Raw genomic sequence first — 26554 nt, 5'->3', positions numbered from 1 at the left:
TGCACAGTGGGAGAATGACCCTTACTTCACGAAGGGGCTGGTATGGACTAAAGAACTACTCATTCAAAAGTTACAAGGGAACATCCTGGCAGGCTGGAAATATGTTGGTCTACAGGGGGTAACGCAAGTATTTACATATGTGAGAACACATTGAGTCATGCAATCAGTAGGTATTAGCACCCTTTACTGGGAGAGTACTACACATCAGTACAAAGTGAGAAAAAAAAGTAGAAAAGGGAAAGGCATTGTGGCTCAGTGGGGTAAGCTGTCGCTTGCCATGTTGGAGTGCCAGTGGGTGTCTGTGTCCTGACTGCTCTATTTCCCATCCAGCTTCCTGCTAATGTACCTAGGAAAGCAGCAGATGATAGCCCAAGTGCTAGGACCCCTGCCATCCATGTGGGAGACCCAGATGCAATTCCTGCCTCCTTGTGGCCCTTTGGGGAGTGGACTGGTAGATGGAAGACCTCTCTGTCTGTCACTCTGCTTTTCAGATAAGTAAACAAGGAGCAGCTGCTGTGGCCCTAGCAGGTAGGGCCACCACCTGCGGTGCCAAAATCCCATGTGGGTGCCGGTTTGAGACCTGGCTGCTCCACTTCTGATCCAGCTCTCTGTTTTGGCCTGGGAAAGCAGTGGAGGATGGCCCAAGTCCTTGAGCCCCTGCACCCGCATGGGAGACCCAGAGGAGGCTCCTGGCACCTAGCTTTGGATCAGCGCAGCTCCGGTCATTGCAGCCAACTGAGGAGTGAACCAGCAGATGGAGGACCTCTCTCCCTCTCTCTCTGTGTAGCTCTTTCAAATAAATAAATCCTTTAAAAAATAAGTAAACAAATAAGTATACTTAAAAGGTGTAAAACAGACTCACTCACAGAAGCAAAATTTGATTTTCTCCTATTTCTGTATTCACATGGAGAGACCTTTCTCTAGCGGCTCAAACTCAGCAGAACTTACAAAAGGGAGGATGTTACAGAAGCCAAGCATAGATCCCTCAGTCTGCTCCCATTCTACAGAGGAAAACAACAAAAACCCCAGACCTAAAGGGCAGAAGGTGTGGAGGCCAGGGTCCACAGTGAGCTCGAGGCGGAACCAGGCCCAGAGCACAGATCTCAATGCTACCCGCTGGGGACAATCTCTTGCAGGAAGGCACCGGATTCTGAGCAGGCCCCCAGGTCCACGCTACAGAGGTGGGGCAGGCGGGTAGCTCCTGGCCAGCGGGAAGTCCTGTTGCTGGGACTCCGGCTACCTGTCACAGCTGCACGATTGTAGGTGCGCTGGCACCTCGGTTCGGGTCTCAGGAGAAAGAGAGGGAAGAGCCGGCGATGTGGATTCCACTCCAGGAACTCGAAGGGCCAACACGCAAAGAGGCCCCAGGGCCGAGGTGGAAAGTGGAACCTCCTAGCCTTCTTTTGACCTTGACCAAGGTCGTTCCCTCTGGCCTCCTTGGTCCGGTTCGTTCCATAGGGAAGAACCCCGTTTCGGGCTCAGGGAAATGAAGAGAGAAGGCAGGTAGATGGGCAGTCTGCAGCCTGGGGCCGTCCTCCGGCCAGGAATGGTCCCCAGCAGGGAGCCGCCGTGGAGGGCGGGAAGCCGCGGGGCTGCAGCCTGAGGGGGGGGTGGGGAGGGACGGAGGAGGGTCCCGCGCTCTCGGCCTCCTGGTTCCCCTCCCTCCCCTTCTCAGGTTCCTCTGGCCTCGCCCCTCCCTCTCGCATTCCCAACTCCCAAGGACAACTTGTCGCTCGCCTCAGACGCCCGCCAGGGGCTTGTACCGGTGCCCCAGACTCTGCTGGCTCCCCGGCTTCTTTTGTCTATTTCTGCATTGGACGGTTCTCCTGGCTCCGCGTTCCGTGGTTCTGCTTCTCATCTCTCTCTCTCTCTTTCTCTCTCTCTCTCTCTCTCTCTCTCTCACACACACACACACACACACACACCCTTCTCTCTCCCGCCCACCTCGGCGCGTTCCTCCTCGGCTCTGGCCTTGCCCAAGCGCGCAAGGCCCACCCTCGGAATCGCCTGCCCGCCCTCCGGCGCGGTGATCCGACGGCGCCCGGGGCGGGGGCAGGTGAGGTGGCGGGGAGCCCCGCCCGGGCCGACGCGGAGGACCGAAGCGGCCGCGCCAATCCGCCGCCCAGGCCCTGTCCTCGCCCCCTCCCCGCGCCGGCGCCAGGGGGACGCAGGACGCGTGAGCCCCTTCGCGCCCCCAGCGCCGTCGGCGGCGCCGCCCTAGACGCAGACACTGCCCCAAGAGGCCTCAAAGGGGCAGGGGCGGGAGGAGCGGCGACTTCGAGCCCCCACGCCCCTCGCCCCGGGCGCCGCCACCTCCGTCTCCAGGCGCCTGGGTTCCTGCAGGCTGTGAAGAAGCGCGGAGGACGCGCGGTTGGCAGAGGTAGGTGAGGCGCTCCCCGCCCTTCCCCTCCCCGCTGCGGGCCGCGACCACGCAGATCCGAGCTGTGACCCGCCCCTCTCCAAGCCGGGCAGCCTCGTGGCCTCGCCTTTGAGGACGGAACGGCCGTGGCGGCCGTGGGCTACCTGGGGTCACCAGCCTAACCTTGAGCTCCAGGCCGACTGAGCTGCGCGGGTGGCGCCCGCCTTGGCCTTCTTGGCCGCCTGCGCGTCGCGGGCCCCGACTGTTCAAGCGAAGGTGTGCACGGGGGAAGGGAGTCGCCTCCTCTCCGTCCGCCCGCTACTGTAGCTCCCTAGAGGCCGGTGCTGAGTGCTCCGCCCAACCTCAGGCCCTCTCCGCCCGGTCCTTTCGCTCACAACCCCGGATCCAAGCGAGTGTAGCCTGGGAGACGGGAGGTGGGGATCGCTCTTTCCCGATAGAATGTGGAAATTGGCTGGAACTCTGGGCCCAGAGGGAGCCAGCCCCCAGGTCCCCACGGTGCAGAATCTGCTCAGAGAGAGGAGAGAAGAATGCTTGGGGGAAATATTTTGCTTTGGATTTTTAGGGCGACACGGGGCCTTAGCTTTCCTTCCCCTCGGACTGGGAGGGGCTCCGGTGGCCTCCTTCCTGGCAGAGCCTTTATCAGGGTGTGACGGGGTGCCAGGCGCCGCCATCTTAACTGGAAATCCAGGCTCACAGAGGCGCTGCCTGTGCATTTATGTAGCCGGGCCTGTTGTTGCGAGGCAGGGAAAGGAACTCAACCTGGTTGCCGGGACTCACGGGTCCCAAAGAGTGGGCACCGGGCCTGGGGGTGTTGTGAGGGCTCTGAGAAATTAGAAATCTGCAGAAATCTGCCCATGAAGAATCCTTTAGGACAGCGACTGGGACTGGGAGTGGCTAAGCACCTTGTCATGATGGTGGATTCTTACAGACATGCGAAAGAGACGTGGCATGCTGTGCTCCCGAGTGTGCCGTGGTGACGGTGGCAGGCAGGAAACCCCCGTTTTCCTCCGTGTGTCACCTCCTCTTCCCGCAGACTGGGGCACCGCGCAGTCCGCATACCCCGCATACCATGGAGGTGGCCGCGCCTGGAACAGGGCTGTGCCTCCCAGGATAAACAGAAGCACAAAGACAGGCCGGGTCCCGGGTGAGAGGGCTGCTCCCGGGCCTTTGGAGGAAGTCCGGGGACAGTGTGCTAGGAGCTGCCCTCCACACGGCCCTTCTAGGGCTGCAGCTCCTCCCTTTCCCCAGAATCTGCAGCACTGGGCTCCAAGTCCAGAGAGGCCTCTTCACGAAGGGGTCAAGTCTCCCCCATGCCCAGCCATCCCGTCTTCTGCTCCCTGCAAGACTTAGAGCCCCCAGCATAGGCGCAGCACGCACAGCGCCCTGGAAGGAACTCAGGGAACAGCTCTGCTGCCCACCCCCCCCCCCCCAGGCAGGAGGAGCAGGGAGAGCTCACCGGCCCTTAGAGAGGAGCCGGGACCCCCTCCCCCCACCTCAGATCATGGTCAGCTCTACCTCACCACCACAAAGGCACTGACCTCGGAGGGCGGTGGGAGCAGCCAGTGGGCTGGGAACACCTCCTGCTCTAAACTTCTCTCCCTGGCCACATTGAAACCCACATCAGGCTTCAGGAGCTGTTGGGTTAGCAAGAGAACTTGGTTACTTTAATCTCCTTCACCCTCTGCACACACAGAAAGAAAGAAAATCCGGACTCTTCTGGGCATGGTGGTGGGGGGGTGTCTTGTGGCAGCTCCAGCTGCAGTCTGTGGTACTGGCGGGGATCTGGGACCAGCACCCACAGCTGCACTGGCTACCACCAAGGCATCAGAGTAGGCTTAGCGGTGAATCGATGCCACAGCCCTTGGTTCACCCCTAAGATCCAGTGGCACCCACTTCCTCAAAAGGAGCTCAAGATGTGAGGTTTCTGTAGTTTTCAAAATGGGGGAAGAAACAATTGCTGCAGTGTTTGGAGTGGTTAGTATGGAGAAGTCTGTATTTGGGCCAGGAGCCCTGGGCGTACAGGGAAAGAGATCCTGAGTGGTTGGGACAAGTCTGGCCACTCGTGAACGTTGGCCTGTGGCAGGCTTGGTTTTGGCCCTGCAAAGTGGGGAAGGTTGGATTCTTCACCTGTTGGGGATGAGACCAGGGCACTGGAGGTCTACTCCTATCTCCTGCCTGTCTGCTCCCAAGGGCTCCAGAACCCTCTCTGTACCGAAACAATCAGGAACAGTTGGAAGAAAGGGAAAAAGCTGGAAGCATCCAGAATTGGATGCCTCCTGAACGCAATAGGGAAAAACCTATCTCCTTGGCCACTGTGCAAGTTCTAAGTTCCCACTCAGTTTGGCAACGTGCAGCAGGCAGAGTCTCAGAGCTCCCTGGAACCACAGCCCAGTGTCCCCCCCCCCCAAGCTGGCCAGAAGGACGAGGGCCTCACTTCTTCCCCCTGCCTCCCCTTGGCTGCCTTCCGCTTGCTGTGAAAGCCCGCAATGTCAGACTCCTTGAGCCTCAGGTTAGGACGCCTTCTCAAGTGGACAGGTGAGAGGAGTTTGTGAGACTGAGCACGGTCAGCCAGTGCAGGTCTTCACCGCTTTCTCCCTGCAGGGCTCTCTTAGTGCTTGCCAGGTCAGGGCCTCACCCCTGCCCTTAAAGCAAAGGGCCCAAACACTGGGCCCACTTTCCATTCTCTGGCCTTCTGGCCAACCCCAGTCTTGGTGAAAGGAATAGCAGCCTTTCCCTTGAGGGATGTTTAAGGCCAAAGCACACACCTGCCCATCACCCATCGTGGGGTCTCCCCCTTGCAAGTACCCCCGACTCCGCTGGAGGCTGAATCTGGGCAGTGAGTAAAAACAATAACGAAAAATAGCCGTGAACTCCTAAGCCTCCACAACCCAGCAAAGTCCCCGCTTAGAATGTGCGCCGGGCGGGCCGTGGTCACAGAACAGACCAGTAGGGGCTGGGGAGAAAGCCCGGAAACTCCTTTACGAGACAGAAGTCAAGGCTCAGCTTTAAAACCATAAAACTGCAGAGGGTCCAAATTGCCACTCATCAGGCCTCCCCTTACCTCCTCCTCAGTCGGTCACTCTCTGGCCTTCGGACCTGGGCTCCCGCGCTCCCCGCAGCAAGAGGGCCCTGCCTTCTCACTCCTGCCGCGGCTCCTGCGGGTCAAACGTCACCGCCGTGGACCCAGGTCTCGCGGGGGGCTGGGGGCTGTGGTGGTCGGACCAGTCGTGAGGAAGGTCTGGGGACCACCGTGTCGCCGCGCTGCGGGCTCCGTGCTCGCTGAGCGCCGGGCGGACGACAGCCGCATCCTCGGCCGAGGAGTCCCCGACGGCGCGCACAGCGAAGTGCTCCGCTAGGGATTTGTACCTTCGCCTCCCGGCTGGGCGCGGGATACGCGGGCGAGCTCCACAAATGCCTTTCCCGCCGCGAGCGGGACGGCCGCAGAGCTGTGGGCAAGCAAGGTGGCCGAGAGCGAGCGGCGCAGTCGCCGTCGGGAGAAGGGTCGGGGGCACACGGGGCTCCGCGCTGCTCTGTAGGCGCGCGCAGACAGCTCGACAGCGGGGGGTGGGATCCGGAAGCCTGGGAGGGCCCAGCTCGGAGCCCAGGGGATGTGGAGGCGGGGGAGGGGGGTCTAGACGAGGGGTTACAAAGGCGGCGGCGTCCGGAAGCGGGCCGCGGCAATTGCTCAGGTGAGGCTTCCGAGGGCAGGCAACCGCACAGCCTCCGCGGTTAGGGATGCGCGGAGCTGGAGCGGGACGAGAGGCCCTGTCCAGCCTGCATACCTGGGAGCGGCCGTAGGCGCCGACCCGCGCCTCGCCGAAAGCGGGATTTCGGTGCGCGGGGCCTGGTTGGATGGGGACCTGCAGCGCTCGGGCGCGGGGCCAAGGCGGGGGAGCGTGTCCTTCCCCATCTCCCCAGCACAGCCGGAGTCGGTCCCAGTGTGTGGGTCTCAGAGCCCCCAGCTCCCCGGGCTTCCTTTTTCCAGGCCGCCGGCGCCAGCCTCGCTCATCCCACCTTCCCAGCCGTGGGTTTCTTCTCTCCGGATGCGACCTTCCTCCCCACGGCCACCAAACCGTCTGGCGAAACCTCGCCAGGCCCCCGTCAGAGGGGCACCTCCACCCGCCCGAACCCGCCAGTTAATCAGAGCATTAAGAAGCCCCAGGAAACTCAGTGGGGCGGTTTGGAACGAGGGGGCGCTGACGAGGTCATTACCTCCGGGTGCAGCCGGGAAGCGGAGCACGCCTGGCCGCCGCAGCCCCGCCTCTGGGCCCTTCTCACCACGCGGGTTCTGGTGGCTCCTCGCGCCCACCGCCTTCCGGCTCTCCCTTCCCATGGGCTCTTTCGTTTTCCTTTTTCTTTATCATTCTCTTCTTTCCTCTGACAGCGGCGGCCAGTGGTGGACGGCCCCTTTCTCTGCCTGCTTCTACCTATACAGCCGCCTCTGGCACCTTTTTCCATTTCTAACCCTGGGCCAGAGAACTCAGAGGTCACTGTTGCAGACCGGGCGTCTGGGGTCCCAGGGCCCAGCCGCCACCACTCCTTAGACCCTTTTGTACCTGAGGAACCTGGAGAGCCAGGGAGGCGCCTGCTTTCCAAGGTGGATGGCATTTGTGCATCGGAAAAAAGAGTTCGGAAAACTTTCCCTGCTGGCCGCTGGGGCAGGTCTAGGCCCCAGTGGAGAAGAGCTTCAGGTCCTTTTAATTAGGGAGGTGGAGACCTTGTACAGGACCTTGCGCAGGAGCTGGGTGCTGTGGGCACATCATCCCGCGTGGCGTTCAGAACACCTGTGAGCAGGTGCCTGGTGTTTTCAGGGAAGGCCAGGTGACAGCAGCCTCCCCCCCCCCCCCCGCCATGGTAGGGAAGCTGCATTTGTCTGCCTTCCTCTGCCTCCCGGTTTGGGTGGGTTGTGTAGTGTGGATGAGACGTTTGTAACATTTCTGAGGCCACTCAAGGATCCTATATGGTCTGATGAAAGGCACAGATCTCGCCTACCTCCCCCCCACACACACACTCAGAAAACAACGTACTCACCAAACTGCACAATTTCAGCCTTCAGACCCGTCAGACCCCCGGTTAAGAATGCTTATTTGACTGGTTAAAGGAAAAGAGCTGGAGTTTAGACCATGCTAAGACAAATAGGGTCGGTTTACGGAGGTAGTTACTCTGTTCCTTTGGCTCATCTCCTGGTGTTGGCCCAGCCAGCCTTACCTCTCACCACCACATGTAGGGTATGGTGTCCCAGTGAGTGTCCCTTGTTCCTCCCCAGGACCAGGGGCCTTGAGAAAGTGGAAAGAGCTTTGCTGGGGAAAGTCCATCTCCCACTGGCCGGCGTTGGGACCGGCTACAGCTGGGAAGCTGGGCTCAGGCAGCCTCCCAGGGACTAAAACCCACACCGGAACTCCTGGGAAGGGAGGGTTATCCAGAGACAATGCCCACAGCTATGACTGTCCGTGAGCCCAGCAAGTGGGGACCCAGCAACAGAATGCTCCTTTGTTTCCTTATGGATCCACCTATGGGTTTCCTTGGGGACCCCCACTCTGCATGGGGCTGAGGACTCAGCCAAGGGTGGAGGTGAGGAATACCAACCTCGATGCTGAAAGGGGGGATTTTATCCCCAGACATTTTGTAGGAGCCAAGCAGCAGGTGGCCAGTGACAATCCGGGGTTGGGGGGCCCTTTTACTTCTGCCCCTCATTCTGTATTGTGGCTTGTTTTGATGCAGCCAGAGCAGGAGGATTTAACTGTTCTTTCTCAGCCTTGTAAACTGACCAAGTTAGGTCACCCAGAAGAAAAGTTAGGCTTCTGTGTGGTCTGAGAAGTCAACAGACTTCCTTTTTCTTAGGACTTTGTTCAGATACATTAGGGAAACTGGGAGTTCCCTGGCTGATTGTACCCTGCCCATCCACAAACACAACCACAGCAACTGCCCGCCCTCCCAGCGGCTCCTCAGTTGTCCACGCCCATCAGACAGGCACTAACCTGCTTCTGGTTGCCCCCTTCCAAGCGGGCACAACTGCCACCCACCAGCCCCACAGTTCTGAGCTGAGACAAGAAGCCGATGGTTGGCTAATGGCATTCAGACCCCTGCCTGAAAATAAAAAGAAAAAAAATAAATAATTTTCTGCTTGGGACAGCTTAAACTGAATAATTCTAGCTGTGACAACATGACCTAAATGCTTTTAATCAGAGCAGAAGAAATATATGCCCATTTGCTCTCCACTTTACTAATTAAAGACAGCTAATTGGTGTTGTCGGGAATTTCCGACTGAGGGTCAGGAGCCTCTAGTTGTTTCTTTGCCCCTCCTCTTTATGTCCCAGCCCTTCCCCCACCGGGCCGTCCCCACCGTGGAGTTGGCCTCTTTCCCGTAGACAATGGGGGGGGGGGCATCCTCTGGCTCCGCCCCTGCAACTGGGACTTTGGCCCTGAAAAGGAAATCCTGCTATTGGCCAGAAGTTCTGGCTCCGCAGGGCTGTCCCCCTTTGCTTGTCCCTGGACTTGCTTCTGAGAGCCCAGACATGGCCTAGGCTGCCGAGTCAGCACCGGCAGCTGGTGGGGTGCAGCTCCTGCTGGAGCCCCAGAGCTCTGCTCAGTGCTGGGCACTCGGTAGGCGCAGGAAGTGTTTGTTGATTAAGGAATCAAAGTGATCACCAGGCAAAGGCTGTGACTTGCTAGGGAGTCTCTGGGGCCGGTGCTTGCAAAGCTCCATGGCCTCCTGGCACTTTAGGAGATGTGCAAAACTAGCTTTTTGTCAAGATTTTCTGAGTTGTTCTAGTTAATTCCAGCTTTCTGGGTCTCTTATGTCTTCATTTTCTGAGGCAGCACCCTGCCTACTCCAGCAAAGGAAAGGGCTCACCGAGAAGCCAAATGAATATATGCTTCCACTCCCCAGATACTGCAGGCTAAAGGGAGTTTGAACCTGAAATGAGCCAGATAATTGCTCCAATTCTCTGTTTCTTATTGAAAAGGTAGTTACAAGCCAAGGGGTTCAAGGGGCCTCACTTTGATGGACATTGCTCTAAGTCAAAAGAATACATTAGACATACGCAGACTGAGCTGCACACCCTCTAGCCAAAACAGGCTCACGCCGCCACCGCCGCTGCCTCCTCTTCCCCCTCCTCCTCTTCCCCCTCCTCTTTGTCATTGATAGTTAGCATTTACTAAAAGCTCCCAAGTCCTTGTGCTAAATCCTAGACCCGTAGTACACTAACTAATCCTTACAACAGCCTGAAGAGTTGAGACATTCCGATTTTTGCAGTTAAAGAGTCAAGAATCATTTTTCGGTCAGAAGTGTGTGTGTGTGTGTGTGTGTGTGTGTGCGCGCGCACAAGGTTAGCGTGACGGTAGCAGATCTGAATGCTCTAGTGGTATAATGAAAACTGAGATGAGAAGATCTGCAAGTTTTGAAATATAGAATGCTTTCATAGAATGCAGCCAGTTTCTCCCGCCCTAAAGTGAACAAAGAAGTGAGGCAATTAGCTGGCTAATTCCAGCACCCAAATGCTTTCCCTTGAAACGGCCGGATAATGAGGCCGACAGTATGTTCGCAGTTGAATTCGCCTGATGTTGCTCCATTCCCCCTCCCTGACTTTTTGCGCATGCATTGGGCAATCACAGCGAGACGCGCAGACGCCACGTGGACGTGCACGCACGCACTCACGCGCAGGAATGCTGACACACACAGACCCGACTGTATTCTGCCTCCAGAGTCTTTTATGACTCAGCCTCGGGAGTGAAAATAGGGTTTGGAGCGAAATAATGCGCCCAGGGCCGGCGAGGGCGCAGCTGCTCCAGATGTGCGCCGGGTAATTAGGCGTCGGCGAGAGCCCTTGCCCGGCTGGGACGCGCGCGTCTCCGGGGACCGCGGGCGCCGCGGGCGCCGCGGGCGCCGCGCCGGAGTCGGCCCCGCAGTGGGAGGCGCGCTCCCTTTCCGGCTCCTCTTCTCCCCTCTTCCGTTGCGAGTGATTTTCAGGCGCCCCTGTCCTACGGGGAACTTTGGAGAAGCGCCGGGCAGGGGCTCCTCAGTATAAAATGGCGTCCCTGCCAAGGCGGGAGGGGAGGGGGTCCCGCTTTCTCCGTGCCAGGCGCTTCCTCAGGTCCTGGACATCTTTAAGCTCCGACTCGGAGGGGCGGCCTCATTGAGCCCTCCGCCAACTCAGCTGAGAGCCCGCATCCGAGCCTAGGAGCAGAGGGGCCCCACTGCCCGTCCCTGGCTTTGGGGCTTACGGAGCAGTCACGCCTCCGATACTTCCTCTCGGTTTTCGGGCTTATTTGTAAAGTGTTCAAACTTCACAACATCCCCGGCCAGGGGGTCTTGGACGGCCTAAGGCGCTTGGTTTGGCTGGGATGTTCCTGTCCCTATATCCGTCCCCCTAAACCTGAAATCCAAGGAACCCCGAACTTGCAACAAAGACACACCTCCTCTGGGTCGCCTGTCTGGGAATGAATGGTGCTTACAAGACACTGGCGTGTGTTGGGGGCGCGCGGTTGTCATTTGAAATAATTTTCCGTTCCAGGTGGACAGCGCGTCCTCCGGCCCTGCTTCGCCGCTTTTAGTAGCTGCTCTGATCTTAGGACTAAGTCACGTAATTTCTGGCAAGTGGGGGGAGGGGCGCTCCCCTCGGGCTGGCTGCAGGGGCAGATCAAAGCAGATTCGGGCCGCCTAGGGCTGCCCGGCGGCATCGGGGAGCGGCGAGGGGCCGGGGGCGGCCAGGGCCGGGGTTAGCTGCCGATCCCGCCCCCGGCCCGCTCGCGTTTAACCGTATTTCTCTTGCTTGGCAGAGGGCGCCCACGGCGACGCGCCGGCGGCCAGCGCCAGGCCGAGCCCAGTGCGCCTGCAGGACCCGGCCCCTTCTCCCGGCGCGGGACGCGGAGCTGCGCGAAGGTCCGGTCTGCGCGGACTCGACGCCAGGGCGCCGCCTAGAGGTTGGCCGCCGCCTCGGCCTCACCCTCCGGCGACCACGGAGCTGCTCCCCCTGCCGCCGCCAGACACTGGGGCGGGGGAGGTGGGGGGAGTCCAGTTTGGGTTCCAGAGACTGGGCTCCTGGCACCTTTGACTTCTCCGAGACCGCCTCCTCTCCGCCGCGTAATGAATCCCAGGAAGGGAGCGGGGCCAGGAAGTCCCAGAAGTCTTTATTCTTGTGACTCTCAGGAACGGAAAAGGGTCACCATTCGGTTTCTGGAAGGATCTGGTCGGAGCCTACGCTGCCCCCTCTCACCCTCCAAATTGTCCGGTCCCCTACAATTTATGCTGCGTTACCTTCAAGGAAGAAAGCGAGGAAGGAGAAGCTTTTTCCTAAATCTTACAGCATTGCCCGTCGATCTTCTGAATAATTTGGAGATCAGTTTGCTTTGGGGAAAAGTATTTGGAAAACACTTGGGTGTGAACAGAAGCGGTGCCTAAAATGGCCCTTTGCTCACCTCAGAGGCCAGCCCAGCCAGAGCCTGGGAGATGGCCAGGAGGGCACCTGCTGGCACCAGCACCCTGTTGGTGTGGTTCACCTGAGCGTTTCAAAGTTGACTTTGAAGACAGCTGGCCTTGGAGGGAATGAGTTACAGGTGTCCTTCGGTCCTACACCGAGTTTTTTTTTTTTTTTTTTTTTTTGAACTGAGATTCAAGGCCTGAGTTCTAGGGTTAGTTGGGGGGGGGGGGGCACAAAAGGCCTGAAATGTATGCAGATTGTGTGTGTGTGCAGGTGCATCGTTCTAAGGCCCTGGTCTCTTCCGCTTTTACAAAAAGTCTAAGACTGTGAAATGACACAATCCCTCTTGCTCAGCGAGGGAACCACAGAGATCCAGGCCCACAGTGAGTAGGGAGCCAGCCACTGACCTGTCCCGGCTGCAGGCCCCCCACCAGGCATCCAAGAAGGGGATGTATAACAGCCCTGGACGCTCTGGAAGCCGCTGGTCCCACACTACTGCCCTGCACCTGTCCCTACCGGCTTGGATCATGGAGGCAAACCCTGATAGAAGAGGTGGCAACCACTGGCTGCCACCTCAGTCAGTGTTTTAAATAAAAATATAGCCTGACAGAGAGCAAAATGAGGATGCCGGGCCACAGCCCGAGAACAGGAGCCAGAGGGCTTCCCCTTGCAAGCCCTGGCATGCGAACGGGGCATGGCATCAGGATATTTCCTGTCTTCCTGCTGTTAAAGAGCCCCCCTCCTTCCTGCTTCCTGGTGCCAGGAGGGGGCCGGAGGGTACCTCCCCACTGCACCAGTCTCGTCTCTGGCCAGACTGGTCAGGGTAACACCGCCTGCAGCAAAGTGAGCCTGGCAGCATGTTTGGAAACTGCACGAACCGGCCTAGTATTTTCCCTGCCCGTTCCATTTTTTAAAAAACCTTCAGCAGTGTGTTGGTACTTTTTCATGGCGGAGGGGAGGGTTGACTGGATTAGGGCTGCACCTGTGTGTGTGTGTGTGTGTGTGTGTGTGTGTGTCTTTAGGAAGGGGGGGTGCACCGACTCCTCAAGCTGGGCTCAGCCCTGTACCTGGGCCCTGCGTGAGTCGGAGCTAACCTTTGTCCTGCAGCTCAGCCCTGAGTCCTGGTGTTTAGGGGTCAGTAATAACTGAGGCAGAATTGAATCTTCTTCGCTGTCTTACCCAGGCGCCTAAGGCAGACAAAGGAGCAGGAAGTCAGGAAGTCAGGAAGTCGGTCACTTTGCTCCCAGGTCTCCGGAATCCAAAGAGAAAAGAAACGTGTCTCAGGTTGGGTTTGCAGTGGCCTAAAGCGAATCCCCAAGACCCAAAGTTTTGGAAAAAGCCAACAGTCCAGACCATACAGACAAGGAAAGTGGAGACCCAGCTGTGGTTGCCTGTCTCTGATTTTGAGAGTTTCAAGGAGGCCGCGGTGGAGCTCCAAGGCGGGCTGGCTGCTGGCCGCTGCGGGACCCAGCTCAGCAGGGGTGGGGACCGGCCTGCCGCTTCCTCCTGTGGGAGCCCAGGGTCGGCTCAGCCCCCTCCCGGGCCTCAGAGGAGTCTTCCTGGGTGTTCTCTATGGCCCCTCCTTGCAGTAAATGGGTGAGGCAGGGCAAAGTTCTGGCTGCTAGAGAGAAGAGAACAGCACAGAACCCGCATTCAGCGGAGAGATGCGACCGATGCAGGCCCCAGAGGGCGCGGGGTGGGAGAGCTGGGGCCTCGGCGGGGACACCCAGCTCTGCCCAGCCTTGCGTGTACGCGGGGCTCCGTGGGGATGTCCAGTACCGGCCGCGGGGCCACCTCAGAGGCAGCGCTCGCCTAGCGGCGGCGGCGCAACCTAGAAGGCCCCGGGCCCCGGCTGCTTCTCTCCACGCGGACGGGGGCCGTGCGGGTGCTCCTAGTCTCATAAATTTGCTTCCCCCTCCCTTTAACCCGCCCCCTGGCCGTCTTTCTTCCCCGGACAGGAGGGGATGTAAACCGTTTGAAGTTCATCAGCACGGTGAAGTTTTATTGTATTTCCGGTCCCCAAGATTTATACCCGGGAGGGGGCGCGGGAGGCCTAGCGGACTCCCTCGTTACCTCGGACTTCCGTGTCGGACACGTGGACACTCGCCTCCCGGGCGAGGGAGGGAGGGAGCCGGCGGGACCCGGACAGGAACGCGGGCTCGGCACCTTGTGACTGCCACCGCCGCCCAGGTAAGTGCGCCGTCCTGGGCCCCGCGCGGCTGTGGCTGCCTGTGAGGTAGGGGAGGGGTGGGCGAGCGCCTGTGAGGATGTGGGCGTCAGGAGAGGGAGATGTGGGAGCGCAGGGCGTCGGCGGAGGGGCAGGGAGGAGGAATCCTTAGCCGCTGGGTTCCTTTTGCGTAGAAGGCGGGATCCTCTTACCTGGGGCCGGGGGCCCTGGGACGGTTCGGGCAGGGTGAGTTCATGGCTGACAGCCTGGCTTCGCAGTCCCGCTCTTCCTTCTTTGCTCCCTAGAATTCCTGACACCCTGCTTTTCCATCTTTCTCAGTGTGCTTTCACCACCCCCTTCTCCCGACTACACCCCAGTCTCTAAACCAACCATAAGGCTCTCACTACTGGGGAGGCTAGGTGACCTCCCTGGAATCCGGGGGCCAGCCGCTGGTGAGTGCGGACGCACCTTGGGAACAGTGTGGGAGTCCCTTTTTAATCTGTGGAGACCTCCAGCTGCAGGAGGGGCTGGGAGGCAGGGAACCCAGCAGGTGCAGCCAAGCAACCCCTCCCAAGCCGGGGGCTGGGCTAGGGCCTTCTGTGGCCGGGACCCCAGAAAAGAGCCAGCCTTCCCTGGGTTCTGAGTTGTCAGGACCCATTCTCAAACGGTTTTGCCTGGAGTCTGGGGTCCAGTTCTGCAGATGGGCGGTGTACCTGCAGCTGGGGAAGAGGGGGAGGAAGGCGAGGTGAATCAGCCCCTCAAAGGGGCCGTGGGGCCTGCCCCCCAGGGAGCCCTGGGCCTGGAGCTGGAACTGGAACTGCTGGGTGAATTAGGTAGTTTCATGTTGTTGGGCCTGGGTCTCTGAACACAACGACATGGAACCACCTGACTCACGGCAGTTACTGCTCCTCGCTTAGCTGGAGGAGTTGGGGGGAGAGGAAGGCTCAGGACTGCAGAGTGAAGAGAGTTGAGGCTCCTCTCCAGGAGCCACAAGGAAGTTACTGAGAGGAGAAAGTCCGCAGTGGCTCCGCACCTCGCAGTGTTTGCGGTGTGTGTGTTTGGGGGGCAGGTGCGGGGTGGGGGTATCATCCTACTCACCAAAGGCACCTTCCTGGCAGCTGGCAGCTCATCCTCCCAGCCGAGGACCTGGGACTTCACGTCTCCTGCCTTAGGGTCTGGGGCTCCTGCCTACATTCAGAACCTTCCAGAGAAAGTCCCGCCAACTCCACACATGCTTGGTTTCAACCAAGACACAAGGGAGTCCTTGAGATCATTACAACTCACACAGGTCTCAATCTGAAGGGGGGAGCAGAGATGCCCAACAGGCTTCTAGGGACCCCTAGGGGGACAGGACTCCCTCCCCTCAGAGGGACACGCAGAAATCCTTCCTTGCCTAAACCCACTTGACTTCTTTCCTACTGAGAGACCAAGGACTTCCCGGGGCTCTGGGACTGGGCTCCTGGTTCACAGAGGGCCCAGGGCTTGAGGGGGGCAGCCCCTGGCAGAGGGGCAGGCTAGTGGGGGACCCAGGTTGTGGGACAGTCCAGCCTAGAAGGACTCAGTGACAGGGCCAGTGCAGGAGGTGGGGCAGGGCGGGACTGTGATACCCTCTGTGACCCCAGGAAAGGAGTGACCAGTCGCACTGCTGAAGAGAGGGGGGCCTTGCAAAGCATAAGTTCACTTTTGTTCCCAAACTTTCCCCTGCTTGGGGCAGAGGAAATGTGCAAAGGGCCCCTGGAAGGAGGCCCGACCGGATGGGGCTGCGGCGACGGCGCCAGGCTGGCTTGGAGGGCGGGGGCTTTGAACAAGGGGCTTCTGCTAGGGCAGAGGGGCATGGGGGAGAGTTACCCCCAGCCCTGGGCAAAAGTAGCGTTCAGCCCACTGTCCTGGTAAGCAGGAGCCAACAAGGCTGTCCCCAACATTTGCGTCCTGTTCCTCCCCGAGAAAGCTGCCAGCAGTGTTCCTGTGGCCCTACCTTGCTTCTCACAAACCTGCCTGGCTCCGGGAGAGCCTCCGTGGCTTCCATCTCTGGCGTCCCTCAGCCACCCCCTCCCAGGAAAAGTGCTGTAAAAAGAGAAAAAAAAGGGGGGGGATGTTAGAGAGAAGGGAGGAAATAAAGTCTTTGGAAAGCAGAGAGTTTTACAACAGCCACAGGTTTTATGGAAGCAATTCCGTAACAACCTTCTACCTGCTCGGCTCCTTTCCGCCCGCCTGCCGCCCACCCCGTTTGGCCTCCTGGGTGCCCCCTCCCAAGGAGTCAGCCACCCCCACGGTGCTGGCCAGCCTTGAGGGCTGGGAGCTGGGAAGGAGATTCCTGAGGTCGGCTTGAGCAACTGACCTCTCCGTCCTTCCTTTCACCCCTGACGCCCAGAGAGGGAGGTCTGGAGGGAGATTTCGTTATTTCACAGTTAGACCCCCACTCGGGGGCTGTGGCAGGACCGGAGTGTGAATGCGTGTGTGCCCATTCGATGTGATGCCTGTTTGGGGGGTCATTTTGTATCAAGAGTATGGGGTCCTAGGACCTTGGTTTCTTCTCGCTTGGGAACAAGTGCGCTCACGCCCCACTCTCTCCCAGAGATCCTGGATCAGAAGAAATACCTCAAGGTACTTGGGAACATAGATCGGGGACGTTGCTAATTATGTCGTCCACCGCAGTGTCGTCGTGTGACTTTCACAGTTACCTGAGTGCTTTTAAGCTCAGCCCAGGCCATCTCTGCCCACCTCATCTTCACACTTGAGTAGGACACATGTATGGACAAGTACCAGTGCCTCCAGCCCCATGCCCATCACCGCCTTAAAAATCAGCATCCCACAGCACACACTGGCCCTGCAGTGTCGGGTAAGATAACACAGAAAAGGATTTTGTGCTCGAACAAAGAAGTCACAACATTTCATGACTTCTAGGAAAACAGGCATTTTCTTCGACCTTCTCGAGGAGTGATTTGGAAGGAAGTTTGCGATAGAAACCTGCCTTAAATCACGGGCATTCGTGGGAAAAGGCTGCAGACATTTTGCTTGAATATCAAGTTGAGAGGCAGGTTTTCAACAGAGGCTTTGGAATCAGCTGATATTTTATAGCCACAATTCACGTACACAAATATCAAGTTTTTTGCTTTCTCCATGGTTGTACGATGGTTTTAACAAGGTACGCACAAGCTTTGGGGTCGTAGATCTTCTTATAAGAGAAGAATCGTTAACCCACATCACTCACAGGGGTGATACACGCATCCCCATAAGCACAATTAGCGCCTATATACAAATACCCAGATACAGCTAGTATTATACTTGGGCAGATTTATTTATCGCATATTCTATACACAGAATACAGCCCAGCACTTTGCACACAGGGTTCCCCATACAGAAATACTGACTTGAAATCTACATATAGGATGCAGACATCTATACCAATGCGGCATACGGAAAACTCAGTTTAGCTTATTCATTAAAAACAAACTATTTTTCCCTTTTCTCATTTACTGTTTTTCTTTTCTTCTTTCCACTCCGATTTCCTTCCCTCCCTCTAGATTTTCTGTCTCTTCTAACTGACAAGCATCCTTTCCCAAGCCATCTTCCAAGCTCCAGTACTCACCGCCTGCTTCCGGCCAGGGTCAGCCTCTGCTCTTCCAACCCCGGCCTCGCTCTTGGCTGCTCTGGGCCCCAGTGTGGCCAGGGGCTGCCGGGTTCTCTGCCTGCCCTCCCCCAAGCCACCAGCTCCAGCCTCAGCTGTGTTCGGGGAGGCTCCAGGAAAGGGAATGACAAGAGGCTGCGAGAAGGCAGGGTTTTTTCCTTCTTTCTCTTAGGGATGGGGGTGGGGTGCCAGCACTTTTGCTCTCTCCGGACAAAGTGACCCCCACTAAAGCAAACCCCCCCCCCCGTTAAGTGTTTTTCGAAGCTGGGCTCCAGGGGCCACAGTCCTGTTTGGGCTCCTCTGTCATGGGGGCTACCATGGTCTGGTGGAGAAAACAAAATTGCTGTTGTTTGGGGAGTGGGGTGAGTCCTACAGGTTCTCAGAGCATCCAAGCAAGGGCACCCTCTTAGCTGACCCTCCATCATTCTCCTCAGCTGGAGTTGAACTCCAATTTGGACTAGCAGAGCTTTCTGGCAAGTTGGCTGAGGTGGGACCTACTGCTTGCAGCACCCACGGGCTCACCTGGATGGAGGTGAGCCGGGGTGCAGACTCCAGGGCTTGGGAGTCATTGTGTTCCCTCTGAACCCACCAAGGCCTCCCCAAACTGCCATTTTGAAGTTGTCCCCACTGTCCAGCTTCTTTGAGAGCCAACGCCTGAGCCCTAGTCTCAGTAAAGAGACCTGGGGCCTCTCACCCAGCTCCCAGCAGCCGCCGGGGATTGGGGGTGATTTCCCCAGGCAGCATCAACCCCCAGATCTGGACTGTGCTGGGACGCAGAGCACAAGCAGCCAGGAGCCGCACTGTTCTTCCTCTCACTTCTTTTCTCAACTAAGTGGCCCTCCTGCCTCCTCTTCGCTCACTAGCAAAAGGCAGGGCTGGCGAATGGGAACCAGGAGGGCGGCCGTCAGAGCCCAGTGCCTGCACAGCTCGGGCCATAAGAGCAGCCCAGCCCTCTGACTTCTCCATAAATAAAACAGCCCTAGCCCCCAGTCCACATGTCCTTTTGGGCCCTAATTTATATACTACAGAAAATCATATACTCGGGCCGCCATGCTTCATAAGGCTGTTATTTATGGCGGGGGAGGGGATTTTTTTTTTCCTGAAGAGTATATTTATTACAGGTAAAACCGACAGCCGACTCCATAGGCCTGGCAAATCGGGAACAGGTGCTTTGCCTTAACTGACGCATTTGCTCAGCGCCCCGCTCTCTGGCTGCCTGTCCGGGGAGCTGCTTCCACTTCCCCAAGTGTCCAGCCGCTACTTAGCAGAATTTGCATCGAATTTTTGTTGCCCCCACTTGGGTCCTATGGAGAAACGAAGATCTTCACGCTGTTTGGTTCCGGATCTGCCGGGCTGTCGCCCTCAGAGAGCGGGGGAGGAATAGGAGGGGGCCGGCTGGGCGCCAGCATTGATCTTTAAAAAATCATTTTGAAATCGCCATAATGTGAAGAAATATGGCGCTTCGCCCTCGTATTTCACTCGTAATGACACGAGATGGCTTCATTTGGAAAGAGAACGCGGGCGGGAGTGTGCCTGTGCGGAGGTGATCCGCAGCCTTCCGGTGGGGCACAGGGTCCGTGGCCAAAAAAAATAAAACCCCAAGTTAGAATGGCCCCGCTTTTGTTCCAAGGACCGCGCTCCGGGGACGAGGCCGTGGCTGCCGGGGCCGCCTGCCGCCGTACAGCGGCGCAGGGTCCGAGGCTGGCCGAGAAATGTGCCCCAGTCCGCCCTGCAAACTGACTCGGGGCGAACCTGCCCAGCCCCACACCGCCAAGAGAGGCGACTGCACCCCAGGAAGAAGCTGAGGCGCAAGGCTGGGAGGGGGCTCGGGGGAGTCCCAGCGCAAGCCCGCAGAGGAGCGGCCGGCAGACCCGGCTGCTTGGGAGCTCAGGCTCAGGGCGTCCGCGGGAGGACCGGCGGCGGGGGCGCATGACCAGCCCGGGGTCTCGCTGTCCACACCCGTGCCCTAGCCTGCTGTTGGCAGACCATCCAGCGGCGGTCCCGAGAGTGAGGAGAGGGAGACAGGAGGGACCTTTCTTCTCCTAGGTGACCCCGTCCCAGGCTGTTTGGGGACCCTTTAGGTGCCTTCGCTGTGGTGGCTCCTCAGAGACAGCCCCTTAACCCTTTCCCTGTTCAGCTCCCGGGGGGGGGGGGGGGGTAGAGAAGCGATGGTAGGGACCTGGGCAGTTTCTCAGGGAAGGAGAAAAGAAAAGGCTATGCATCCCTACCTCTACCATCACCCAACCCCATCCCTCTGGCCAGGGCCAGAGAAAGCCCTAAAAACTGAAAGGCGCTTGGGTCAGTTCCACTACTTCCAGGCTCAAGTTTGCAGGGCCAGCGAAATCCCTCCAAGGCCGGGCACGTTCTCATTTCAGAGTAAACAGTGGCTCCTTGGACGCTCAGCCTGCCCATGCCCCTCTCTCCTTCTCCTCCAGCCCCCAGGAGGGTCGGAGCAAGCTCCTAGTCATGTCAGCCTCCCCAAAGAGTGCTCCAAAGCTGCCATGTCCTATAAAACCCCCAACTTCTCCCGCGCCCCCTTTACTTCATCTCCCGTGGGTTGCTGCTGTTTAATAAACACCTTCTGTCAAGGGGACCGAGCAGAAGAAATAAGGGCCCACGGGGTGGGGTTGGAGGTGGAGGTGATGGCGGGTGGGGGGGGGGGACAGGGCCCCACCTCCTCTTTAATTATCCAGCCGGCCTCTCCGGCTGCTCCCTAGGGCTGGGGCTCCCTCCCTGGACCCGCCCGGGGAGAGGGCTCCGCAGCCTGCGTCCCTCCCGCGGCTGCCCGCCGCTTCCCTCCGCCTCTCCCCCGCCCCCGCCGCCCCGTGGCGAGAACTGCGCCTCCCCCCACCCCCCACCCCCGCGCGCTCCTGCGAGGGCGGGGGGGGGGGGCGGGCGGCCAGCAGCTCCGGCTGGGGTTACGTGGCCGCCGGAGCCCTGACGTGATAGCACATTGCATCAGCATAAAACAATCCATCCTCGATATGGAATGCGGTGCGGACGGATGACAGCGCGAGCGCGGCCCCCTCGCCCGACTGATTTATGTCGGAGCTGACGCTTTATCAGGCAGTCGGAAAAACTTTGACCAATCATTTTGCAAGGAGCGCCGAGCCGGGCTGCTCCACTGTACTTTGTTGGCTGAGAAGTTGAGCAGGGGGTGGGGGCGGGAGGGTGGGGGGCCGGGGGGGTCGTGTCCGAAAGCCCTCACACCGGTCCCGGTGCCACCTCTCCCTGCTTGGGCGCCGCCGCGCGAGCGCTTCCCTTCCCCCTGCGAGCGCGCGGATAATGTCTGAGAATGTCCATTTCTGGGACGCTTAGCAGCTATTATGTCGACTCGATCATAAGTCACGAGAGTGAGGACGCGCCTCCAGCCAAGTTTCCTTCCGGCCAGTACGCGAGCCCCCGGCAGCCGGGCCACGCGGAGCACCTGGAGTTCCCCTCCTGCAGCTTCCAGCCCAAAGCGCCGGTGTTCGGCGCCTCCTGGGCGCCGCTGAGCCCGCACGCGTCCGGAAGCCTGCCGTCCGTCTACCACCCGTACATCCAGCCCCAGGGCGTCCCGCCGGCCGAGAGCAGGTACCTCCGCACCTGGCTGGAGCCGGCGCCGCGCGGCGAAGCTGCCCCGGGGCAGGGCCAGGCGGCCGTGAAGGCGGAGCCGCTGCTGGGCGCGCCTGGGGAGCTGCTGAAGCAGGGCACGCCCGAGTACAGTTTGGAAACTTCGGCGGGCAGGGAGGCCGTCCTGTCTAATCAAAGACCCGGCTACGGGGACAATAAAATTTGCGAAGGAAGCGAGGACAAAGAGAGGCCGGATCAAAGTAAGTTATAAAAAGTGAGGAAATACCCAGGCCGGCCGAAGGCCAGGCGAGGGGGAGGGGAGCGAGATGCAATAAACGGCGGACAATGTGAAGGGAAAACGCGACGCGGGGCCCGGAGCGCGAGCGAGGGAGGAGGAGAGAGGAAGGAAGGGCGCAGGGAAGGGAAGGGGGAGGCCGAGGCCGCCGGCGGAGCGCCGCCCCCGCTGCCGCGAGTCCTGGGGAGGGGGGCCCGGGGCGCAGGGACCCGCTCGCCCGCTCTCCCTGGGCCCTCCCTTTCCACTCTATCCGAGGCCCGGGCCACGGAGGCCGGCGACGGCCGCGATCGGCGCTGGCGGTGGCCGGCGAGTCCGCGCGGCCAAGGGCTGGCGCCCACGGGGCCGCCCAGGACCGCGCGGCTTGGCAGAGCCGCCCGCGCCACGCGCAGACCGTAAAAGCCGGCCAAGGGGAAGGGGGCGGGGGGCTCATTAGGATTTTATTTGCGATGCAACAGCTTGGCGGAGGATCCTATCCAGGGGCTCTGGCGCAGTGGCCGCGCGCGGGGTCCGCGGACAGCGCTGGGAGGGGCGGAGAAGCCCAGGGTGCGCTGTCGGAGCCCCCACCCTGGATGCGCCGGCCCCTCCCCGGGAGCCTTCCCTGCGGCGGCCCCCTCCCCCCCGCGGCGTCCTCGCCAGGGCGTTCTCGCCCCGGCCTCTGCCGCGTCCTTTTTCTGCGCCCCCCCTCCCCCATGTTGCCCACCGCGGGGCTCCCTAGCTCTGGGCTGGGGCTGGTCCGCCTCGCGGGGAGTTAGGGAATCGCTTCCGAATTTCGGGGGCCGACCGCCAGAGTGGAGGAGACCTCCCGAGGGGACCCCGGGGAGAGGAGGGGCCAGGGAGGGGGAGAGAGAGACGGAGAGGTGGAGAACTTTGCCCTTCCTGGGTAGTTTCTGCTCACTTCTCACTCCTCCAGGGGCACCCCCGCCAGACCCCCAAGTCTGCTGCGGAGAGAAGGGGAGTCTTGCGTTTGTTGTTTTTAGGGGTCGCAGCACTCCCAAACAATAACCCACAGGATGGCAGGGCAAGTCCTTACCCCTTAACTCTTTTGGGGGCAAAGGGAGTCATTTTCCAGTCTCTGCCTGCTCTGCCACATTTCCCACCATCAGTGTGGTCCTTGGGGGCTTTGGGGAGCGAACCTGCTTGATGGAGAGACCAGAGCTGCTCCACTCCACCCAGGGTCCCTGCGGGGCCAGTCACCTCCAACCTGCCAGGTTGGATCACTAAGAGCTGCCATTTGGGGGACTCAGCTCTTTGCAGACCCTTGGCGCTTGCACCCAAACAGACCCCCCCCCACCATGCACACACACAGCCCATAGCCCAGCAAAGTCTGTCTGGAAAACCCATTATTTCGAGGCGGCCATTTGGCCAGGATCAATTATTAACAGTTTTTTCCTCTTTCATATTTAATGCGGCTGCTAGTCCCAGCCCAGGCACTCACATTAAGGAAGTAGCACAGCACATTGGTAAGCCAGGGTACTGAGTGTAGGATAAGCAAAATTGTTTCTTAAAGGTATTCAATAGTTTTTATTTGGAGAGAATGAAACTAATAGAGAGGGTGGTTGTGGTGTTTAATGAGCTCTGTTGGATTTGGCAACTTCTGTGCGTCCCAGTGTGGGAGGAGAGGTGGGCAGAAGAGAGCCTGTGTATCTTGATTTCTTCTTTTTGCCCCTCTCCGACTCAGTGTGACTGTTCTCTCTGTCCCCAGCCCTCCCCGGCAGGTAGAGTCCAGGCGTGCTGCACAGGGCTTTTGGTTCCCCTGGCTCTCCACCTTGGCACTGGAGCAATTTTGCTTCCCACTTTCCCTGAACTTGTGTTGTAAGCAGCCCGTGCACTGAGCTGTAGGCAAGGAGACACTATTGCAATCATAAGTTATCTGTGAGCCCAGCACTGCTGCGTTCCTAGGCTGCAATTGATAGATGGGTGCAATTGGGTTGTGTGTGAATGGGAGTGTGCAGGGTGGCCACGGCGCTCGGGGCAGACCCTGTGTTTGCGGTGTGTGGCAAGTGGTGTGCATTGGGGGGCCGGGGGGAGCGAGTTGCACAGCCACACTTGCCTATGGCCTGCAGGCGTGAGAGGACTCATGGCACTGGAAGCCTGAGAGGTTTGCCAGCTGTGGCTGAGCAGAAGCCCCCTGCTCACCCACCCGATGCCCCGTCTTGTTTCCCAGGGACCTAGAGTCAGGACGCTGCAGGTCAGCCACTGCTCTAGCCAGCCAGTGCTGTTGGGGGTGGCCAGGCGGCAGCCAGGGTGGAAGTCTAAGCAGTTAGGAGGCACCTGGAGAAGGCTGGAGTGAGCGCTTGAAGCAGCACAGCCTGGGGAGTGCTGGGGGGAGTCTGGGCATGAGTTTGAGTCTGTCCTGTCCCCTGGAGGTGTCTGCCACAGAGCTGGCCCCTCTCGGGAGCTGGCAGGCCCAGGTGCCTCTTCTCTGGGGCCGGGGAGCACCCTGTTGGTCTTGGTCCCTTCCCTGTCCCCTCCCTTCCCTTCTTTGATTCTGTCGCTGCTTCTCTTTCAGCCAACCCCTCCGCCAACTGGCTGCACGCTCGCTCTTCCCGGAAAAAGCGCTGTCCCTACACCAAATACCAGACGCTGGAGCTAGAGAAAGAGTTTCTGTTCAATATGTACCTCACCAGGGACCGTAGGCACGAAGTGGCCAGACTCCTCAATCTGAGTGAGAGACAAGTCAAAATCTGGTTTCAGAACCGGCGGATGAAAATGAAGAAAATGAGTAAGGATCAGGGCAAAGAGTAAAGAGGAGCCCAGCCCCCACCCCCAGCCCTCCCCAGCCCTCTCCGGCTCACTCTTATTTATGTGAAGGTTGCAAAGCCAGTGCCATCTGCAGTGTTTGAGTGAGTGGGGAGGGGAAATCTTTCTCTTCCAAGTCCCAGAGCCTCGCTCCCCTCCCTCGCCCCTACCTGACCCCCTGCTTCTCCCTGGGCACCCGCAGGAAGTTTCCTTGAGTTAGAAGGTAGAAGTAGTTGATTGCTAAGACCAGTGATGGACCACATGGGAAGAGAGACCTGAGTTTTCCTGGGAAGCTGCAGCCCTCACAGCCTGCCTGTCCCCTCCCCCGAGGCTGAGGCTGTCCACAGTCACCCAGGCACACTCCAGGTGCATAGGGCCCAGCAGACGCCCATGTATATAGAGCCTAGCGTGCACGGTAACCAGGGGGGAGACGGAGCGGGGGTCCTAGCCCTGAAGCAAAGGCACAGCAGGAAGAGGTCAGAGAGGGACCCTTGTATGAGGTGCTTCAGGCCTCAGCAGGGCCACACTGTCCCCATGGGGCAGACCCAGTGCCCAGGCCAGTAGGGTAGAAAAGGCAGAGTAGTTTTATGAAGAGCTCCCCCCTCCCCCCACTTTGTTGCAGGAAATGTTTAATTCTGCATGATGTTTTCCTCTCCTTCCAACAAAAGCAGGTCACCCTGTGGGTCCTCCAGTTGTGACAATGTGGACCCTGGTCCGTTTGTGCCCCACTTGACATAGACCGTAGCTTTCCTCCATCTCCACCGGCCCCGCATCCCTCCTTCCACATCCTCCCTAGATCGGAAGTCCACTCTGGTCAAATCCACCTTGCACCAGCGAATCAGCTGCCCCTTGTAAGAGAAACCCCTACACACACACACACACACACACACACACACCGCCCGCCCCCTGCCAGGTCGGCCCCACTATAGACAGGAACGTCAGATCAGGGGAGCCCGATGGAGAATTTAGTGTGAATTGATGCCTGAGCGCCTTTCCGGAGTAAGTTGTCGGGGACCGGGACCAGCCATGGCCCCAGCGCTCGGAGCTCGGCGTGTTTCTTCCCCTCCCGACCAACCCGGAGGAGCCCGATGCTCTGCGGCCGCCCTCCGCGCCGGCGCCCCGCTTTGCCTCCCGCTATGCGGGCCTGGATGCCGATTGGCAGCCGCCGCTGCAGCTTGCATGCCCGCGTGCAGAGCCCAGAGGCCAAACCGCACCTAAGCGGCAGGAGGAAAAGGACTCTCTGCCTCCCTTCCTCGCCCTGCGCCCCCACCCCTCCGTCCCGCGGGACTCTTCTCCCGACCCTGCACAGGGGCAGTTCCAGTAGAACTTTCTCGCTGTGTCCGTGGCTGTCGTGAAATTGTGCTTGTGTTTTGTGATTTCTTTGGGGGGTGATCGTCCCGCGTGTTTTCAGTCGTGGCTTCTGGGGGGGGGGGAGGGTGGTGGGTGGGAGTGGGGTGGGTGAGGAGCCTAGAGCTCTAATTGTTTGTTTTGGAAGAAAAAGAAAAGAAAAAAAAGAACAAAAAATATATATCACTCTAGAAAAACAAATCTCTCGTGTCTTCTTTTGTGCGAGCTGTTCCCGGTCTGGCCATAGAGAGAGACTCCCAAAGTGGGATTTAGTCGTACAAGCTTGACTGTGCCCAGGTGGCCCCTAGGCAGCGCTCAGAGCTGGCGCCAGACCCAGGCCCCCAGAGCCCTGCCTGGACAGAGCGAGGACCAGGGGAGGTGCAGCGGGAGGGGAGAATGGAGCCAGGACTGGGTCTCTCTGAGTGGGCTTTCCCCCCACAGTTGCCCACCGCCTGGGGAGCCCGGAGAGGGGGGAGTAAAGCAGGCAGTGCAGGTCTTGGGAGCCCTGCGCTCTGGCCGCTGAGAGAGAGGGAGGCCAGGGAGGAAAGCAGCAGGACCCCTCCGCCTTTCCCTGCCCCCAGGTGCGAGGCTGAGGGCTTCGAGGGGGCGGAGGTGGGGGTGGGGCTCCTTAGGGTTCCTGGGGTCCCAGGCACCCCTGTGAACTAACCAGGACCTAGCAGCCTTGGTCTGAGGGCGTCGGGTCTGGTAGGTGCTGGGGCCCGGGGAGGCAGCACCCAAAGGCTGGGAGAGGGCATTGCACGTGGAACAGAAGGAAAATTCCCTTCCCCAGCGGTTCCCGGGATTCAAGTCGATTTCAGCTGGCACCCTTGAGTCTGTTTCAGAAGTCGCGTCCCGCCTTCAACTCCTGGCTGCCCTGCCTCTACCGCGCCCGGCAGCAGGATGCCGGCCGGCTGTGCCTGGCGCTGGGCGTGCTCCCTCGGCGGCCTCCTGCTATGCTCTCCCGGGGCTCCCGTGGCCACCCCGCAGCCGGTGCGGACCCTGCGGGCCCGGGCGGAGGTGGGGACAG

General features: G+C 59.4%; 2 protein-coding genes, 1 long non-coding RNA gene and 1 other non-coding gene across 15 annotated transcripts in view; 3 read left to right on the top strand and 1 right to left on the bottom strand.

The window, feature by feature from the left end:
- The window catches only part of LOC127484476 (uncharacterized), a 29503-nt gene extending 25734 nt beyond the window's left edge, over positions 1 to 3769 (bottom strand). The window contains exon 1 of the long non-coding RNA XR_007911511.2: positions 2543 to 3769. This is a non-coding gene — a long non-coding RNA (uncharacterized lncRNA). The remainder of the gene's footprint in view (positions 1 to 2542) is intronic.
- HOXB9 (homeobox B9) lies at positions 2241 to 25730 on the top strand. 11 transcript variants are annotated; one of them, XM_070060015.1, is made up of 7 exons: positions 7295 to 10182; positions 10894 to 10972; positions 11159 to 13989; positions 16542 to 16805; positions 18029 to 18126; positions 18716 to 21406; positions 23951 to 25730. In XM_070060015.1, exons 6-7 carry the CDS (start codon positions 20890 to 20892, stop codon positions 24184 to 24186), a joined length of 753 nt encoding a protein of 250 aa, XP_069916116.1. In that variant the 5' UTR covers positions 7295 to 10182; positions 10894 to 10972; positions 11159 to 13989; positions 16542 to 16805; positions 18029 to 18126; positions 18716 to 20889; the 3' UTR covers positions 24187 to 25730. The 11 variants fall into 11 exon arrangements, with proteins under 11 accessions (XP_069916107.1, XP_069916108.1, XP_069916109.1 ...); XM_070060014.1 differs by having other exon boundaries at positions 11159 to 11261; positions 13758 to 13989; positions 16542 to 21406; XM_070060016.1 differs by lacking the exon at positions 16542 to 16805.
- HOXB8 (homeobox B8) overlaps positions 2244 to 26554 on the top strand; it is a 32323-nt gene continuing 8012 nt past the window's right edge. The window contains exon 1 of one of the 2 annotated variants that reach the window (XM_070060020.1): positions 2244 to 2380. The gene's annotated coding sequence lies outside the window, so the exon portion shown is untranslated. Of the gene's footprint in view, positions 2381 to 21288; positions 21407 to 26554 lie in introns of those variants that run through there. The other variant, XM_070060019.1, reaches the window with a different exon arrangement.
- MIR196A-1 (microRNA mir-196a-1) lies at positions 14797 to 14856 on the top strand. The gene has a single exon (NR_162570.1). It is a non-coding gene; the product is annotated as a microRNA mir-196a-1 (primary transcript).

This window comes from Oryctolagus cuniculus, chromosome 17, assembly GCF_964237555.1.
Source record: "Oryctolagus cuniculus chromosome 17, mOryCun1.1, whole genome shotgun sequence".
NCBI classification, from domain to species: domain Eukaryota; kingdom Metazoa; phylum Chordata; class Mammalia; order Lagomorpha; family Leporidae; genus Oryctolagus; species Oryctolagus cuniculus.
This window is presented reverse-complemented; position numbering and strand designations above follow the sequence as displayed.

Excerpts from the sequence above, each read along its gene's own strand:
- HOXB9 (XM_070060006.1), top strand. The coding sequence starts at position 20,890 with ATGTCCATTTCTGGGACGCTTAGCAGCTATTATGTCGACTCGATCATA. Across the intron at positions 21,407-23,950 it reads CAAAGAGAGGCCGGATCAAA|CCAACCCCTCCGCCAACTGG; the intron begins GTAAGTTATAAA and ends CTTCTCTTTCAG.